A 15,404-nucleotide genomic window follows, 5' to 3' on the forward strand; every position below is an offset into this window, starting at 1 on the left:
GTTGTGAACGTGGACAATGGACTAGTGGTTACCAGAGGTACGGGGTTGGGGAGGAAGGAAGTGGTAGACAGGGTAAAGGGGTCAAATATAGGGGTGTTGGGGGAGGGTTAAACGGGTAAAGGGGATCAAATATATGGTAGCTGAAGGATACTGGTCTCTGGGTGGTAATCACACAATAGAGTATATAGATATCAAATTATAATGTACACCCCAAAATTACGTAATCGTATTAACTAATGTTACCTCAATAAACTTAAAAAAAAACCATTAATGCATCTTTAATTTTTTTTCTTGGTGTTGCCACATGTACAATTTTAATTCTACAATGTTTTACATATGATTTATTTTAATCATGTATTACACAGCAAATGAAAATGTAGCACAAAATTTAATAAGTTCCTTGTGGAAAAAGCTATTATGAATCTTAAACCGATTTTTTTAAAATTCTCTATTAATTTGACTGCTGTGGAAAACTGGGCTTGGGGTAATGACTATTAGTAGTAAAATTCATGAAAATTTTATTTATTCCCTGCCTTGATCAGAAGAGAATCAGAGGCAGCCTTCATAATACAAAATTACCCAAAACATGAGAGAGTTCAAATAAAAATAGAAGACGACGATGACAAAAAGTTGAAGACACAGAACAGAGCTGAGAATTAAGTTACAGTGGGCCACAAGTCTGAGAACTCTGGAGCCCGAGTTTCACTGTCCTGAACACATATGAAGTCAATGTTCTCTTATTCAGGCAGGGTGTCTGATCTGTGCCTCACTCCTGACCTGGCTTGCCTACCTTCTTCATTGAGTTACTGACCCTTATGTAATATTACTCCTTTATTTTATTCAGAAGGGAGAGAGGAGAATCAAACTAGGCATTTTTGTTGCTTAGTAAATGTTCTAGTTAAAAGGGGTAAAAAGCAAACAAACAAATAAAAAACAAAAAGTTGGTTGTCAAGAAGTAACAATGGTGTGTTTGTATATTCATATCCTCTATTTCCTATTACAAATCACTGAGAGTTGTGTTTCCTTTTAAACTAAGATAGATTTTGTCACCGTTTAATAGATTTTAGGAATTTAAGGGAGTTATCCATTTTAGTAAAAGTTGTCATCTGTATCTTCTTAGATTTAAATAAATTTCTAAAAATATAACTGTAAAGGAGAAGACTCATCAATTGAACAAGGTGAACAATTGATGTACCTGGCAAATTATTGAGTGGAAACATTGAAAGAAATACTTCCCTTTAATTATTATGCATCATACTCTTTTCAAGTATTTATTGATGACCAAATACCTAACTACCCTAATTTAAATAAATTTAAACTAATTTAAACTAAAATAATTTGAAATCACAGTATAACCAATTTTTTTTGTAAAGAGCATAAAACAATTGATATTTGGATGATAATGGAAAAGAAAAAAGTAAGGACAAAAAAAATCTGAAAGAAGACAGCAAACTTGAGGAATGAAAACCAGCTTTAAATAGAAACAGGATTCTGTCAAGGTGCATAGGCTTACAATTTGATCTGGTTTAACGTGCATGCTGTATTAAAATTTTTTTTAATATGTAAAATAGTATTTTAAATAAAAGTCTCAATATGGCTTAAGCAATTTCCTCCTATAAAAAATAAATTCTGTAACCTGTAAATAATGTTTATTTCATTGCTAAGTAGAAAAATTGTAAAATGGATTTTATCATCATGCTTCAAAGGCTAAATAAATAACAGTTAGTAAAATAGATTTTATGTTCTGAGAAAAAAAGAATACCTTGACGATGTCCTTTTAATCTAATTATTTGTCTAAGTGTTTATAAACAAGGATGGAAAATAGATGCCAGAAAGAAACATGGCCAGGGAAGAAAAAATAGTGAAGGAAATCAGGTTAATTACAATCTAATCAAAATTTAGGAAACATGTAACTCTAAGACTGCCAAAAATAATCTCTATCAAAATATCAAGAACTCTGGAGGGCATTATGCTTTTGAACTCACTGGATATTGGAAAGGATAATTATTTAGTTTAGAAAAGATATTATAATTTAACTGATCACAGAGTGAAAACAAGGATAATTCAGAAACTCCTCCCCTTTTAATTCATCTTAAATCTCTTTAGACTCAGGAGATGTGAGTAGAAGCAGAACAAACACTACATACTTAGATGCAGGCTATGTTCCACTAAGGACACTAGAATTTTTTTTCAAAGTGAAATCTGTGATATCTAAGAAAAAGAGAAGAAAAAAATTATAACTTTCTAGAAGAAAAACTGATATAAATTTGTAATCCTAGTAAAGCTCATTATTTTCATTTTATTTTCCTCATCTGTATTTTATTTATAAGAGATCAAATTTGTCCTTATATATTTTAAGGGAAAAAAATCTGTGATGATAGATTTTTAAAATTTTATTAAAATTATTGAGGTGACATTGGTTAATAAAATTAAATAGGTTTCAAGTGTAAAATAATACTTTAAATAATTCAATAATATATCATACATATATTACACTGTGTATTCATCACCCAAAGTTAAGTTTCCTTCTGCCACCAAATATTTGGCTCCCTTTAGCCCTATCTACCTCCCTGCTCCCCGACTTCCCTCTGGTACACTCAGGAGAAAACGCCCAGTTTCCTGCAGCTCCTTTCATCATCACTAGAAGTAATTATGAAGTTCCCACTATAAAAGGCTTTGTGCCAGCTTTCTACCCAAAGGCACTTGGAAAGGTCCCTACAAGGCTAAAGCACCAAATAAGTGACTAAGTACATAAAACAGTATGTCGATAATGGTGATATTTGTGTTTGCACCCACGTGTTACAAATGTTTGAAAATGAGTCATGCCCATGTTTAAGAACTGCAAGTGATTTAACTCACATTTCTGCACAGCACAGAAACAGATGGCCCAGCAGACATTTTAGCCATATAGCTTTAGAATTATTTTAGTCTGATTCTCACAGTTGTAGCTTAAAAACAGTTCCAGAAATGTGGCTTCAAAAACATGAAGAATGAGATTGTTGGAAATGCAAGACAGAAAAATTTCTGTCACACTAGTGGAAGGTTAGGTCCACTTGAACATATTTTCAGCAAAGCCTGGGCAGACAGATTTTGCTTAAAAACAAAAACCAAAAAACAAAAAACAGGCTTTCTTTGCTGTCAGGTTACAGTAGCCCCTGTACCTAAAATAAATATTCTTCACTGAAACAAGCATCATATTTGTATTTATATGATTGTCCTTTATTTAAATCAAGATTTATCTGGTCATATTAGCTAAAATAAATACAAAACAAAAATTTTCATCTCAAATTTTACCGAAAGATAAAGGAAACATATTCATCCTTTAGGATATTATTTAAAATATCTGCTCAATGCATACTATAAGCTCATTTAAAAATATTTTTAAAAATGTGCATAGACATGACTAGAGAGAAGATAAAAAATGAAAATATACTAATGTAATAACTGAAGGTTTTTAAATATATTAATAGTGGTGCTTTTACAGGTGAATTTTCTCTTCTTTCCATTTCTTTCTCTATTTCATAGCTAATATGTGTTATTTTTGTAACATTAAACACAATACGATTATTTAAACTCAACTCTGACCTTTCTAAAATTTTCATTTGGGAAATAGAATTTTCCCTGCATAACTTGCTCTGATATGTTCAACGAAACATACTTCTAGGAGATAAAATAGAGATTCAGATTTCACAGACGTACCTTGCTGCACGGAGCAAACCAGTAAATGAGAGCCAGGAAGGGTAGTCCGATGGCAACGGCGAGGACCACGAGAAACTTGACTGCCATTGTCTGCTGCCGCAAACCAGAAAGGTTCTCATACCATATGGAGAGAAGCTGCTGTTGACAGTTCGGATGAGCTACAAACTAGCAGGAAAGTGACAAAACATTTGAACAACTTGATTAAAGAATAGTTCAATGTAAACCAGTTTCTTGTGTTCTAATATTTTGTTCTGTGCTTTCCCATGAAAAATATTGTTAGAAGTAAGGTACAAACATAAAACATGTAGTTGACAAGCATCAAGCAAGATGGCAGAATGTTCTAATATGTATTATAGAAATTAGATTACAATTTGCCAAACTTTTCATTTATGACAAATGGATTCTCTTTCAAAGCATAGAAAAAAATTTAAAATTTAATATTATAAAAAGATTCATCAATGTTTTACAAAAGGACTTTTATAATTATGTTTTATCCATCTAAAAGGAGCGATGTAATCCAGATATCTAAATACTTTTTTTAAAAAAGCATACCATCTATCCTGTACTGACATTAAAATGCTAAAGTTACTTTATACTAAATTTTCATATATATGGGTCTGTTTGTGGACTGTCTATTTTATTTCATTGATAGCTCTTTCTATTCCTGTGCTATAAACTCTTTCAATTAAGAAAACTTTATGAATAAATTTTGCCTTTTATTTTTCAGATTTTTTATTCACATATTTAATTTTTAATTAAATTTATTGGGGTAGAATTGGTTAATAACATTATATAAGTTCCAGGTGTCCAATTCTATAATACATCAACTATATGTTACATTGTATATTCACCACCCAAAGTCTAGTCTCCTTCTATCATCATATATTTGATCCCATTTACCCTCTCCATTCTCCCTCAACATTCCTTGTCCTCTGGTAACCACCATACTGTTATCTGTGTTTATGAGTTTGTTTCACATATTTATTTTTAAAAATGATCTCGACACAGGACAGAAGGCAATATTATTTAATAGACAAAAAGCAACAATCCAAAATAAAACATTGGTAAAAAATGTTAAAAGGTTAGATAAAGAACAGGTTACATAAAGGAACTACAACTGATTCTTAAGGATGATTAGCTTTGTAGATAATTAAAACAAGATATGATATTTATCTTCTTAGAATGGTAAAGCTTAATATTGCCCATTGTGAGCAGAAGAAATCAGCCCTCTCATACACTGTTGGCCTGTGTAAACTGGTGCACTTCTCTTGAAGGAAAACTTAACAAATGTTTTGGAATTAAAAAATAAAAATGTGCCATATTAATTCCATACCTGGAATTTTTGTCTACAGATAAAACTCATGCAAGTAAGCAAGCTATATAAAAAAGTATCTTTACTGTAGCACCTTGTAATAACAATAACCAACCTAAAGAAAACGATGAACACCCTTAAATAGTGAACTGATTAAATAAACAGAATGATATAACGATGCAGCCTTTGAAAAGACGAAGTGGATGTTCATTTACTAATATGCGAAGATGTCCAAGCTATAAATTTGTGGAGAGAAATATAATAGTGATTAACTACTTCCCATAAAAATTGAGAAAATAGAAAAGGAGCATGTCTACACTGTTTGAAAACTTACCATAAACATATGTTACTTTTATTATAAAATGTAGCTTTAAAAACATTTTTAAAAGATATTTTATATAATGTAAGAAAGCAGTCAAGAATTTGGGAGGGGAAGGTACTGCACAAAGACTAAAAATATTCCACAAATAAAGATACAGTCGAAGAAGATTCAGAAGCACTAAAGAAGGAATTGGAATATAACACAAATGGGAAAATGGAACTGAGTCTTAAATAACAATGCTCTTGTCACATAATAAATGCCTTGTAATTTGGACACACAAAAGTTAGATTATGTCATTAGTTAAGTAAAAGAAAGGCCATCACTGCATAAACGTATCTAGATTTAGAGCTGTGTTCAGTGTAGGTTAGATGCCTCACAATTAGGCCCTTAGGCTTCATTAGAGAATCTGCTTGATGCAACCCTGTTCATTAGAAAGACCTCGCTCAATTTAACTGTGCCAACCTTTCATCCTTATTTAGCACCAATAAAAACTGAAATAATGTAAATAGGCTTCATGCCTGACCTTACTTTTTTTACTTCATATTTAATTGCAAGTTTTAAACGGCTGAGATTTGGACGGCCATGATCTCCACCACTGTGGTGTATTTCAACATCCCCATTCAGAATGGCCTCTACTTCTTCGGTATTCCTGCACAGGTCAAGGAGTCCAACTACAAAATCTTTGCACTGCATTGACAGTTTTTTGTAGTCATTCTAAGAAAGACAAAGCAGAACAAAAAAACAATAATGTAGAAATAGCACATTTTTACTATACTACTCAGCAGAATTTATCAGTAACTTAGTTTGTAGAGAAAAATACTTTTTTTAGATTTATCATTCTTTTACTATGCTTTAATTGCTGTTGCGCTGAGTAACCATAATAATTTTCTTCATACCTTCAAACCCTAAAAAAGGAAATTTGTCTAAGGCGTAATCAAAGTTATCAAAAAGAAGTATACTGTGCCAAACTCATCTATTGATTCAGGAGAAATATAAAGTAAGCAACTTTCCCCACTACTTTGCATACATCACATCTCTTATGTTCATAACTTCATCAGGAAGGCACGTAATACACATTTGATAGATCTTTGGAAGACTTTTAAACTGCACTGGTTAATTTTAAAAACATAGGATATTGGAGAGGTTCTGAAGAAAAACGAACACATATCAATTATCTATTTAATAAATTGTTACTGAGGATCTGTATGTGCCAAGCACAGGGTCAAAAGGCAAGTCCAATATAAAGTCTGCAAATTGAGACCTTCTTTGGAGAAAAGAAAGTTTAATGAAAATGCTTTCACTGTAATTTATCGCTGATGACCTAGTATTAATGCTGGGAGGATTTGAACAGTGAAGATTATATTTAAACACCAAAACTCATGTCAAACTCATATACAGCATGTATTCACATCTTCATTCAGGTCTTCCTAATAATTCCTTCTTCTTTATTCTCTTACATTGAAATAGGACCTTTTATAACCCAATGTTAATTGAGAAAACTCACTAGCTAGAGCTTGTTGCATTGCAAGTGAATTATATTATCTCATTTAATCTTCACAGTCTCTTGCTCTGTTAGATTAAATAATGTATCCAAGACCATGCAGCCAAGGTTGAAATCAGGATTTAAACCTAATTCTGTTTGCCCCAAGCCCTTTGTCTTTAAAAATTATACTACTTTGTCTCTTCTTTATAAAATGCATTCTATTTTTATCTTGAAAAACTGGGAGGCAAGCAGGGCAAATACTATTCCCATTTTGCATATAAAAAAGTGAAAGTCCCCTGAGGTCACAGAGCTTCAGTGGCAGAGTGTTCTCTTAAAGCCAGCTTTGCAGATTCAAAGTTAGTTATTTCCTCTATCCTGGAGCCAACAAAGTGTTTTTGGATGAATGGTGGAAAGATCCCCTAGAAAAACTGAGAGAGGAAGATGTTGGAGAAGTATGATTGTCTCTGGGTGTCAGTCAATAAGGTAATATTTTGAGGAAGTCTATATGGAAAATAGCTTCATACTGGGTAAGTGTGTAAAGCACCTACTAGGGCTCCTCTCTGTAAATCATGCCAAGTGATCTTTCAATACAGTTTAGTAACTTCTAAACAGGCTACAATTTGCTAACTGCAGGTCCAAACAGATTCTATAAAAGCAAATTGATAAAACAAATTATATCTTAGCTGAGAATGACTCGAACTAGTTCTAAACAGGTATCCGGTCAGATAGTATCTGGTCAGAGATACAAGGAAACAATTTTACCCCTTTCATGAAATAGTCAGTTAGGGTCCTGGAGACAAACTTTGAGGTGTGAAAGTGCAGATGTGGTGCATGTCCACCATACCGGAGCACAGTGGTTAGGAGCTTGGACTTTTAAAGCTAAATGTACCTGTAATCAAATCCCAGTTCTTCGATTTTTTTTAGCCATGAGATCTTAAATAAATTAAAACCATTCTATGAGGTGGGGGCTATTATTACTCTAGTTTTACAGATAAAAAACCTGAGACTTGGTGAAATTATATAAGTGTTAAAGAGATCACACATGCAAAATTCATAGCATGGCGCTAAGTATTTATCAAACATTTGATAAAACATAATTATTTTATTTTATATTATCAAAGGTAAGATCTGAAAACAGGCCATTTCTTGACATCTGTAAGCACCCATGAGCTCTGATAAAACCTAATATACCTAGCCTCTCTTATATGCAGAGCTCAATACTGGACATATTCTTAGGCATTTTAAAGTCAAAAATGTAATAGTCAAAATCAGTTTTCTCTAGAATTGTAAAAAGTCTCATGGTGAAATTAGACATTTAAAAACAGAGTAGGATCCATCAACTGTGGGGTAACACTTTTTAGTAGAAACTACATTGACTGGAAGGTTAAGTCCAGGAGCTTGGTGTTGTTTAATACCTTGTTTCCAATTTAATGTTAATTCTCAAGACATAGTCTCAAGAAAAAAAAAAAATTCAAGAAAAAAAAGAAAGAATAAGACTCTGCTCTTAGAAATACATGCTTTTTTCGCCTTGGGAATTCATTTACAATATTGTCATATTTTGCGTTCTCAAACTGACACATAAACTCACAATGAAATGTTAGCAGTGCTAGAATTAGCCAAATGTAGTACTGTGACTTTGATTCCTTGAAAGGAACAGTGAAGTTTACAGGTTGATTTAATTTTAGGTCATGTCTTTGGGTCACACACCCACACCATACATCATAAATTAGAAGTGGGCGCTCGCCTATTAATTAACCTTTGAATTGAAAACAGATGACCGATAGTGGATTAATAGAACAGAATTTAGAGATTATAAGACATAAAAATGTTCCTGTTAAAATTATCTTTTCAAAGCGTTATCTTAGTTGGATTTTACTTAGTGGAAGAGATGTTAAGGTCTGTAATTTTAATGCCTGGCTCTTCTTTCTATATAAAGAATGACGTTTGTTTCATAGAGATTAACAAACCTTAATTCTCACTAATCAACTGGCCAGGCTTTGGAGAAGAGCAGTCCTGGGTTTGAAACTAGGCACGGCCACTTACTAGCTGCATGACTTTGAGCAAATGAATTAATCCCTTAAAGGCTCAAAATTTTCATGCGTAAAACAAGGATAATACAAGTACCCACTTCCAGTGTTGCTGTGAAGATTATGCAAAATAATGAATGCCAACTTCCTGGTAATTATTATGATTATTATTGTTTTCATTAGTTCACAAACAATATTCAGGTGTTCTCAATCCCTCATCACAAAGTTATGATAACAAATACAAAGGCATATTGGGATTCCTGGGTAGCATCTGAACGTACATTGAAATAAAACAATTATTCATTCATTGGTTCTTTCAATAAATATTCTATGCACCAGTTCTGTGATAGATACCATAGTCTTACTAAGACAGCTGCTTTGTAAAATGACATTATGTACTTGAAAATTAAGGTAAGTATACAATATTCTTAGCTATTAGCCAGACATGCTTCTTGGGACCACATGTAATACTTCGTCTTTCCTGGTCTTTAGAATAATTGTCACTAATGTCACATTGATCACTGACCTTTGTCACAGCTGATGTGGTAATGATTAGCAAGCGTTTATACAGCAGCTACTGAGCAGGGTTATAAGGGACATAAAAGTTAATTAGACACTACTCTTGAGAAAAGGTAAACAGATGCAATACAATTTCAAATGTGAATTAAAGACATTTTCCTAGATATGTCAGATGCTACTGACTTTTATGTTGATCTTTGCCATCATCACCAGCTACATATTTAACTCAATATAGTGTTTGATAACCAGCTTTTACTGTTCCTTTTGCATAGAAATTTTCAGGTCCCACTGAAGCTAGGAAGCTTGAAGAGCAACAATGGAGTAAACAGGTGGTTTCAGGGGCTGAGGCCTCTTATGATACAAATTGCTGCACTTAACTTCCCTCCCTAACTGTTGACTTGCCTTAGATCTAAAATTCTTCCAGAATGAGATTTTCTCTGTCCATCTATTTCAAACTAGGATAGAAAATTCAAAGGCAAGAACATACACACACATTTATACACTTTAGTGCATTTATTTGTTTACGTATCTGTCTCTCTTGAATAAATTCAAATATCTTTCAGAACAAGGACAATATTTTATGTATCTTGAGTCCACACGTCCTAGCAGTGTCTGGCACATAGTAGGTAATCAAAAATTTTGTTGAGTAATGTAAAGAAAGGAACATACCTGGGTTTTAATTCTCATCCAGCTACTTAATGACTATATGATCTTAGAAAGGTTATTTTAATTTCTGGCCTTCTGCTAATTTCTGATTTTGGAGAACTTAAATGCCAATACATTGCAAAGTTAGACTGTAAATCATTTAGATTAATTCATAAAGCTCAACAAATGTACATTTCTTCCTTCCTCATTGAACTGGATCTCAGCCCTATACTTCCTATGTGGAGATTCTGCTTTGTAGGTTATTTAACACTTAGCTACAAAGTGACACCTTTTGTCACCCTGCTAAGGTCCAATAAGAGTCACACTGCCTTTCTGCTAACAAAAACTACTTTTCAGCTTAGTCACGTTCTTAGAAAATACTTCCCTTTCAAACTACACCAGATGTTTTTGAACATTCGAACACCAAACATAGCAATGGTTTAAAAGCAGACAGGGCAGGAGTTTCTCTATCTTTCCCTTTCTCAAAGTCAATAGCAGAGGCATCTGGAGGTCAATGTGCATGTTCAGGCACAGAGCGCCGGAAAGACATGAAGGATCTGGCAAAGCTCCAGAAAAGCTACTTATACAGAATGACAGAGAAAAGGCCAACCCCTGATGTATGAAAGAAGTGATTCAAGGGTAATTAAAAAAAAAAAAAAAAAACATTGGTAATATAAATAGATTGAAAAAGGGTTTAGAGACATAAGTCATGGGTACATATTAAGATCCTGAAAAGAAATGAGAAATTTGGGAGAAAGCATTTGCTGTTAAAACCATCCCTGGTACTGATCTTCTTGTTTGTAAGATTAGTCTTACTTTATCTGAGGTTAATTTTGAATCAAGGAGAGAAGCCAAGAGTTACGTTCTCTTCAGTATTAAAAACAGTTAAGTGCTGGGTGTTCCTTTATTATTATAATTATTGATTTGCTGTTTGCTGCTAAAATTAGGTTTACCCAATTTAAGTTTAAGGTGGCTGAAGTTTCATGCTACCAAAACAAAGAATTATTAATAAAAATTCAATATGAAAATTGAATTTGAATGGATGAAAAACTTTTGAATCTAGTTTCTCCTATTCTCTTTAAAGACCTGCAATTCCTCGGGCCTGTTGGTTTTCCTCTTACTCTTGTGGCTCCATCTAATTGTTAGATTTCTCTGCTTTGGTCTTGTTGTCACCTCTGCATGGTGCCAGCTACAGACCTGGTGATATGGGTAATAAATGCAATTTGTTTGATTTAGAGGATTTAAGGCTCAAAACTAAAATTGCCTGAGAAACTCAGCAGCAACCCCTCTGGCCTCTTTGGTTGATGGACTCCAGGTTATTACGGAACGGGAGAGTTTGGGAGGAACTTAGAGAAACTATATGTTTGAGCTTACAAAATCTTTGTGGAAATTCTCATTCTCTGACTCATAAAATAGATTATTTGCCTTCACACAGAGATACATGAAGACTTTCCTAGGGGCCAGGGAACACTGATAGTCCTAAGGGAACCAATTTTCAGATCCAACTTTCTTAAAACTGGTTTCCTTGAAAATAGATATTTTGCCCCTTTACAAAAGAATTTTCCACTCTTGCCTACTCATGCAGCAAACAATAAGCTTCTGTCTAGATACCATAAACCCTTAAAGGTTTCTGAATTCCTCCACTCTAATACACATTTCTGTTTAAGATAAAGTTTGCTAATAGAAATACAAAGTGCTGGCTTATGTTAGGATATTCTGAATATAGATGTACGGTGCAGTGTGGAGACAGGAACAGTAATAATTTTTGTTTAATGCACTTGCCTCTTCATTCTCCAACAATTGGCAAAGAGTATATCACTCCTGAATGAGAGTCTCGTGAGAAGATGGCAAAGACAGTATAAGTAAGAAATACTGAATGCAAAAGTAATGTTTTCATGTATTTAAATATGTGATTCTTTTAAACTCTTCTTAATTCTCATCTGTAGGATGTATCATTAGCTAGAAAGAAAAGTAGCTCAAACAGGCAAGGCAGAAAAGATTAATGAGTGAGAATGATTCTTTTTAATGTAACTTGGAATGGTTTCCAGGACTAAAAATTTTCACAGGACATTGGCTACAACACATGGATAAAATTTTTTTGTGATTTCTTTCAGACTCAGCATGATTGTAATTCAGTAAGGTATCATATCATGTAATTCAGTAAGGTATCAAATCATATAAAAATATTTATTCTACCTACAGTTAACCCTCTTTTAATTTTGTTCCATAAAATCTTTAACAATTTATATATCTTATTAACAAAAATTAGAGTAACATACCAAGATATTTTTAGCAGGATATACCCTTTTCTTTCATTAAGTACATAACAAAAGTGTAAACATGATTAATCCAACTAAAAATTCATTTCCAGTAAGAATTGCATCATATATTCAAAATTTAATTTTCAAAATTTGTATGTATTTTTTATACAAATTTTCAATTTATATAGTTTTATTCAAATGCACAAATAATAGATGTAACAGTAACTCCAGAATATTTTTAATACCTAGAGCCTTATGATCACAGAAAATAAAAAATTCTAAAATTTCATATATATTTAATATATACATATATAGGTATATACATATATAAAATCTCACATATATATAGTGATTACGAGAGACTTTACAATAAAAAGCTATTACATTAGGAATCACATTCGTGGATGAAATTGGACTGAAACAGGCTCAAGAAGAAGGAAAGATGTAGTTATTCTGGATGTTAAAGAAGAGGTCATTCACTTATTTTTAAAATAGGTGATAATGAGCATCAAACATTCATAGCATGCCAAGGCCCCTGGATACAACCGAAGGAGCATTTTAAGAGCTATATTTTTAAATGTCAATATTTACGCCATGCAGAAAGTATGTATTCATCTGTCTCTCAAATCAAACTGACTTCCCTCAACTTGCTCCTCTTTATAACCTCAAAAGCATCTATCATCATGCTCTGAATATAGAAACAGTGTTTTATAAGAGAAAGAACCTGGGTTTTAGAGTACAGCATACCTGGATTCTGATCCCAGCTCTGTCATTTACCAGTTGATCTTGGGCCTTACTTAACCTTTTTATACCTCCACTTCTCCATCTGAAAAGGAACTAATATCTTCTCAAAGTTGTAATAAAGATTAGACATAATAAATATAAAATGTCTAGTATATAGCAGAATATCTCTAAATGATAGCAATCACAACTTTTACTAGATATAATTATAACAAAGAGCTTGTTGAAAAAGCATATTACCTACTGTCCACAGTAACTAGCACATGCTGAGCATACACTGGAAGCGTGTAAATAAACCTTGACATTGCCTTGTGGAGGGTGAAGTCCTTATTGTTAAAGACCTACCTTGAACTCTTTCTCAATGTTGGCCAGCACTGCCAGCTCATTACTAAGTTCTAAAGCTGTCATGACTGGATCTTCACTAGACAATGACAGGTAAGCTGGACTTGCCAGGCCTTTATAGGCGTTAATCCTAGATCTGGAGTGGCTAAAGGAGTCATGCTTCTGTTTCTGGTTGCATTCACTGCACTTGCAGAAATAATCATGAGGCCGTTCAATCCGAGCACCCTTCCGCAAGAGAGTGTGCACGATTTCATATTCCTGGCAGTGAGCAGCCAGAACAATTGGAGTCACATCATGGGAGAATCGTGTCCCATCTTCATCATAGGCATAAAAATCATCTTGCTGGAGTTCGGACTGGCTGGGGCTAGTTGCTAACCTCTTGCCTTCAGCAAAAGCTGGATGACTAAGAATGGCTTCCACAATCCGAACATAACCCTTACTAATAGCTAGAAGCAAGGCATCCCCAACACGAGAGAGATTTTCTTTCTTGAGGAGAAGTTCTGTAATTTCCAAATGCTCATTGGCCACTGCCAATTGTAGGGCATTCTGGCCCATGTAATCCACACAGTTTACATTAAGTGAGAGGCATTCTTCTAACATCTTCCTCACCACTGGGATGTTGCCATATTCAGCTGCATCTAAAAAGCGTTCCTCCTCAACAGATAGGCTTGTTGAGTGATCATTAAACATGTACGCTGGTCCTCGGTTAGCTAACCTTCTCCCCTTCTCACGGAGAATTGTCTGCCGCCGGTGGGCCAGTCTGTTGTCGGTGCCTCGGCTGTAATAAAATAGAAAGATTGTGAACAAATCATATTAACAGCATTTTAGTGTGCCAAATGACTTGCCATCTAATGCAATCCTCAAGTATATTAGATGTTGTCTCATCGTCTCTAGACAAACTATAATATAAAGACGCATTTATTTGTTAATGGATTCCAAGAACTTTTGCTTTAAGAAATCCAAGCATTTTGTATATTTTAACATTCCAATTTGAGGTAGAGACTCTGTCAATTCCTATGATCTCTCTGTGCTATTCACATAGAGATTGATTTTTGCTTTTCAATCACAGGTAGTATAGACATAAAAAAAGACCCATAATCAATAGTCATTATGATCTAGAGTGTGAAGATGTGTTTTTAAAAAGTAGAAAAATAGCAAATCCATTCAAGTCAACACTTACTTATTGAGTCCCTACTATGCCAGATCCAGACAATGTGTAAGGCCCAGAAAAACCAATGATGAAGAAAAAGAAAGAAAATTTTCTGCCCTTATAACTCTTGTAGTCTAAAGGGAAATGGGTAATTAGCACATTACTTTGTTGTCAGCTATTTAATTGTCATGATAACCTACAGCAGGGTCATCTAACCTAGCTTCTAAGAGAAAGTGATATGCTACAAATGGAAGGATGAGTAGGAATCAGGTGAGAGTGTGTTTGGGAGGGTGGGACAGGTGCAGGGGTAGAGCTTTCTCCAGCAGAGGGATCAACTAGATGCCATGGCATAGGTTTCATTAAGGGCAACTTTTGATGCTTGGACTTTGCTAGGTGTTGTTCTAAAAATTATTGGAAACTTGAGAAAATTGTGATCAAGGTGCTAGGTGAGAAGGAATTCTTCTGTGATGGAGATAATTTTAAAAGAGGTGGCCAGCCTACAATGTGGGCCTCACTCTAATAAGAAGAGAAAGTGATTCCTCCTCTGATCAAAAGCTACAATGGAGATTTTTGTCCTTACTGAGTCATAACTTTATATCTTAAGGTCTTTTTGAGCTTGAAAGGCTCAAGCCTTTTCACTGTCACTAACTAGAAACCCAAAGAGAACAAGTTCCTGCAGAATAGGAAAGGGTTGGGTTATAAGGGAGCCTGAAAAAAGAGAAAAAGTTATGATTGATGATTGATGTGATAGATGCCCCGTCTCTTTAAAAATGTTCTAAGAGCCCTCCCTCTTTAAAGGCAATCACAAACTTTCCAGTATAAAGAGAATTTAAATAGATCCAAAAACCCCATAAACCGTCTTCTCTACTAATGTGGCCAGGCCTAGACAACCTAAATCTCTTT

General features: G+C 33.9%; 1 protein-coding gene across 3 annotated transcripts in view; it reads right to left on the reverse strand.

Moving 5' to 3' along the window:
* Nucleotides 1-15,404, reverse strand: part of TRPC6 (transient receptor potential cation channel subfamily C member 6) — a 112,798-nt gene that overhangs the window by 30,449 nt on the left and 66,945 nt on the right. Inside the window, exons 2-4 of one of the 3 annotated variants that reach the window (XM_006907503.1) lie at nucleotides 13,355-14,129; nucleotides 5,862-6,047; nucleotides 3,700-3,864 (exon numbers count right to left, since the gene is read on the reverse strand). In XM_006907503.1, the coding sequence (XP_006907565.1) occupies nucleotides 3,700-3,864; nucleotides 5,862-6,047; nucleotides 13,355-14,129 (1,126 nt within the window). The remainder of the gene's footprint in view (nucleotides 1-3,699; nucleotides 3,865-5,861; nucleotides 6,048-13,354; nucleotides 14,130-15,404) is intronic. The other 2 variants (XM_006907504.1, XM_006907505.1) reach the window with 2 other exon arrangements.

The sequence above is a fragment of the Pteropus alecto genome, unplaced genomic scaffold (genome assembly GCF_000325575.1).
Source record: "Pteropus alecto unplaced genomic scaffold, ASM32557v1 scaffold12, whole genome shotgun sequence".
NCBI lineage: Eukaryota > Metazoa > Chordata > Mammalia > Chiroptera > Pteropodidae > Pteropus > Pteropus alecto.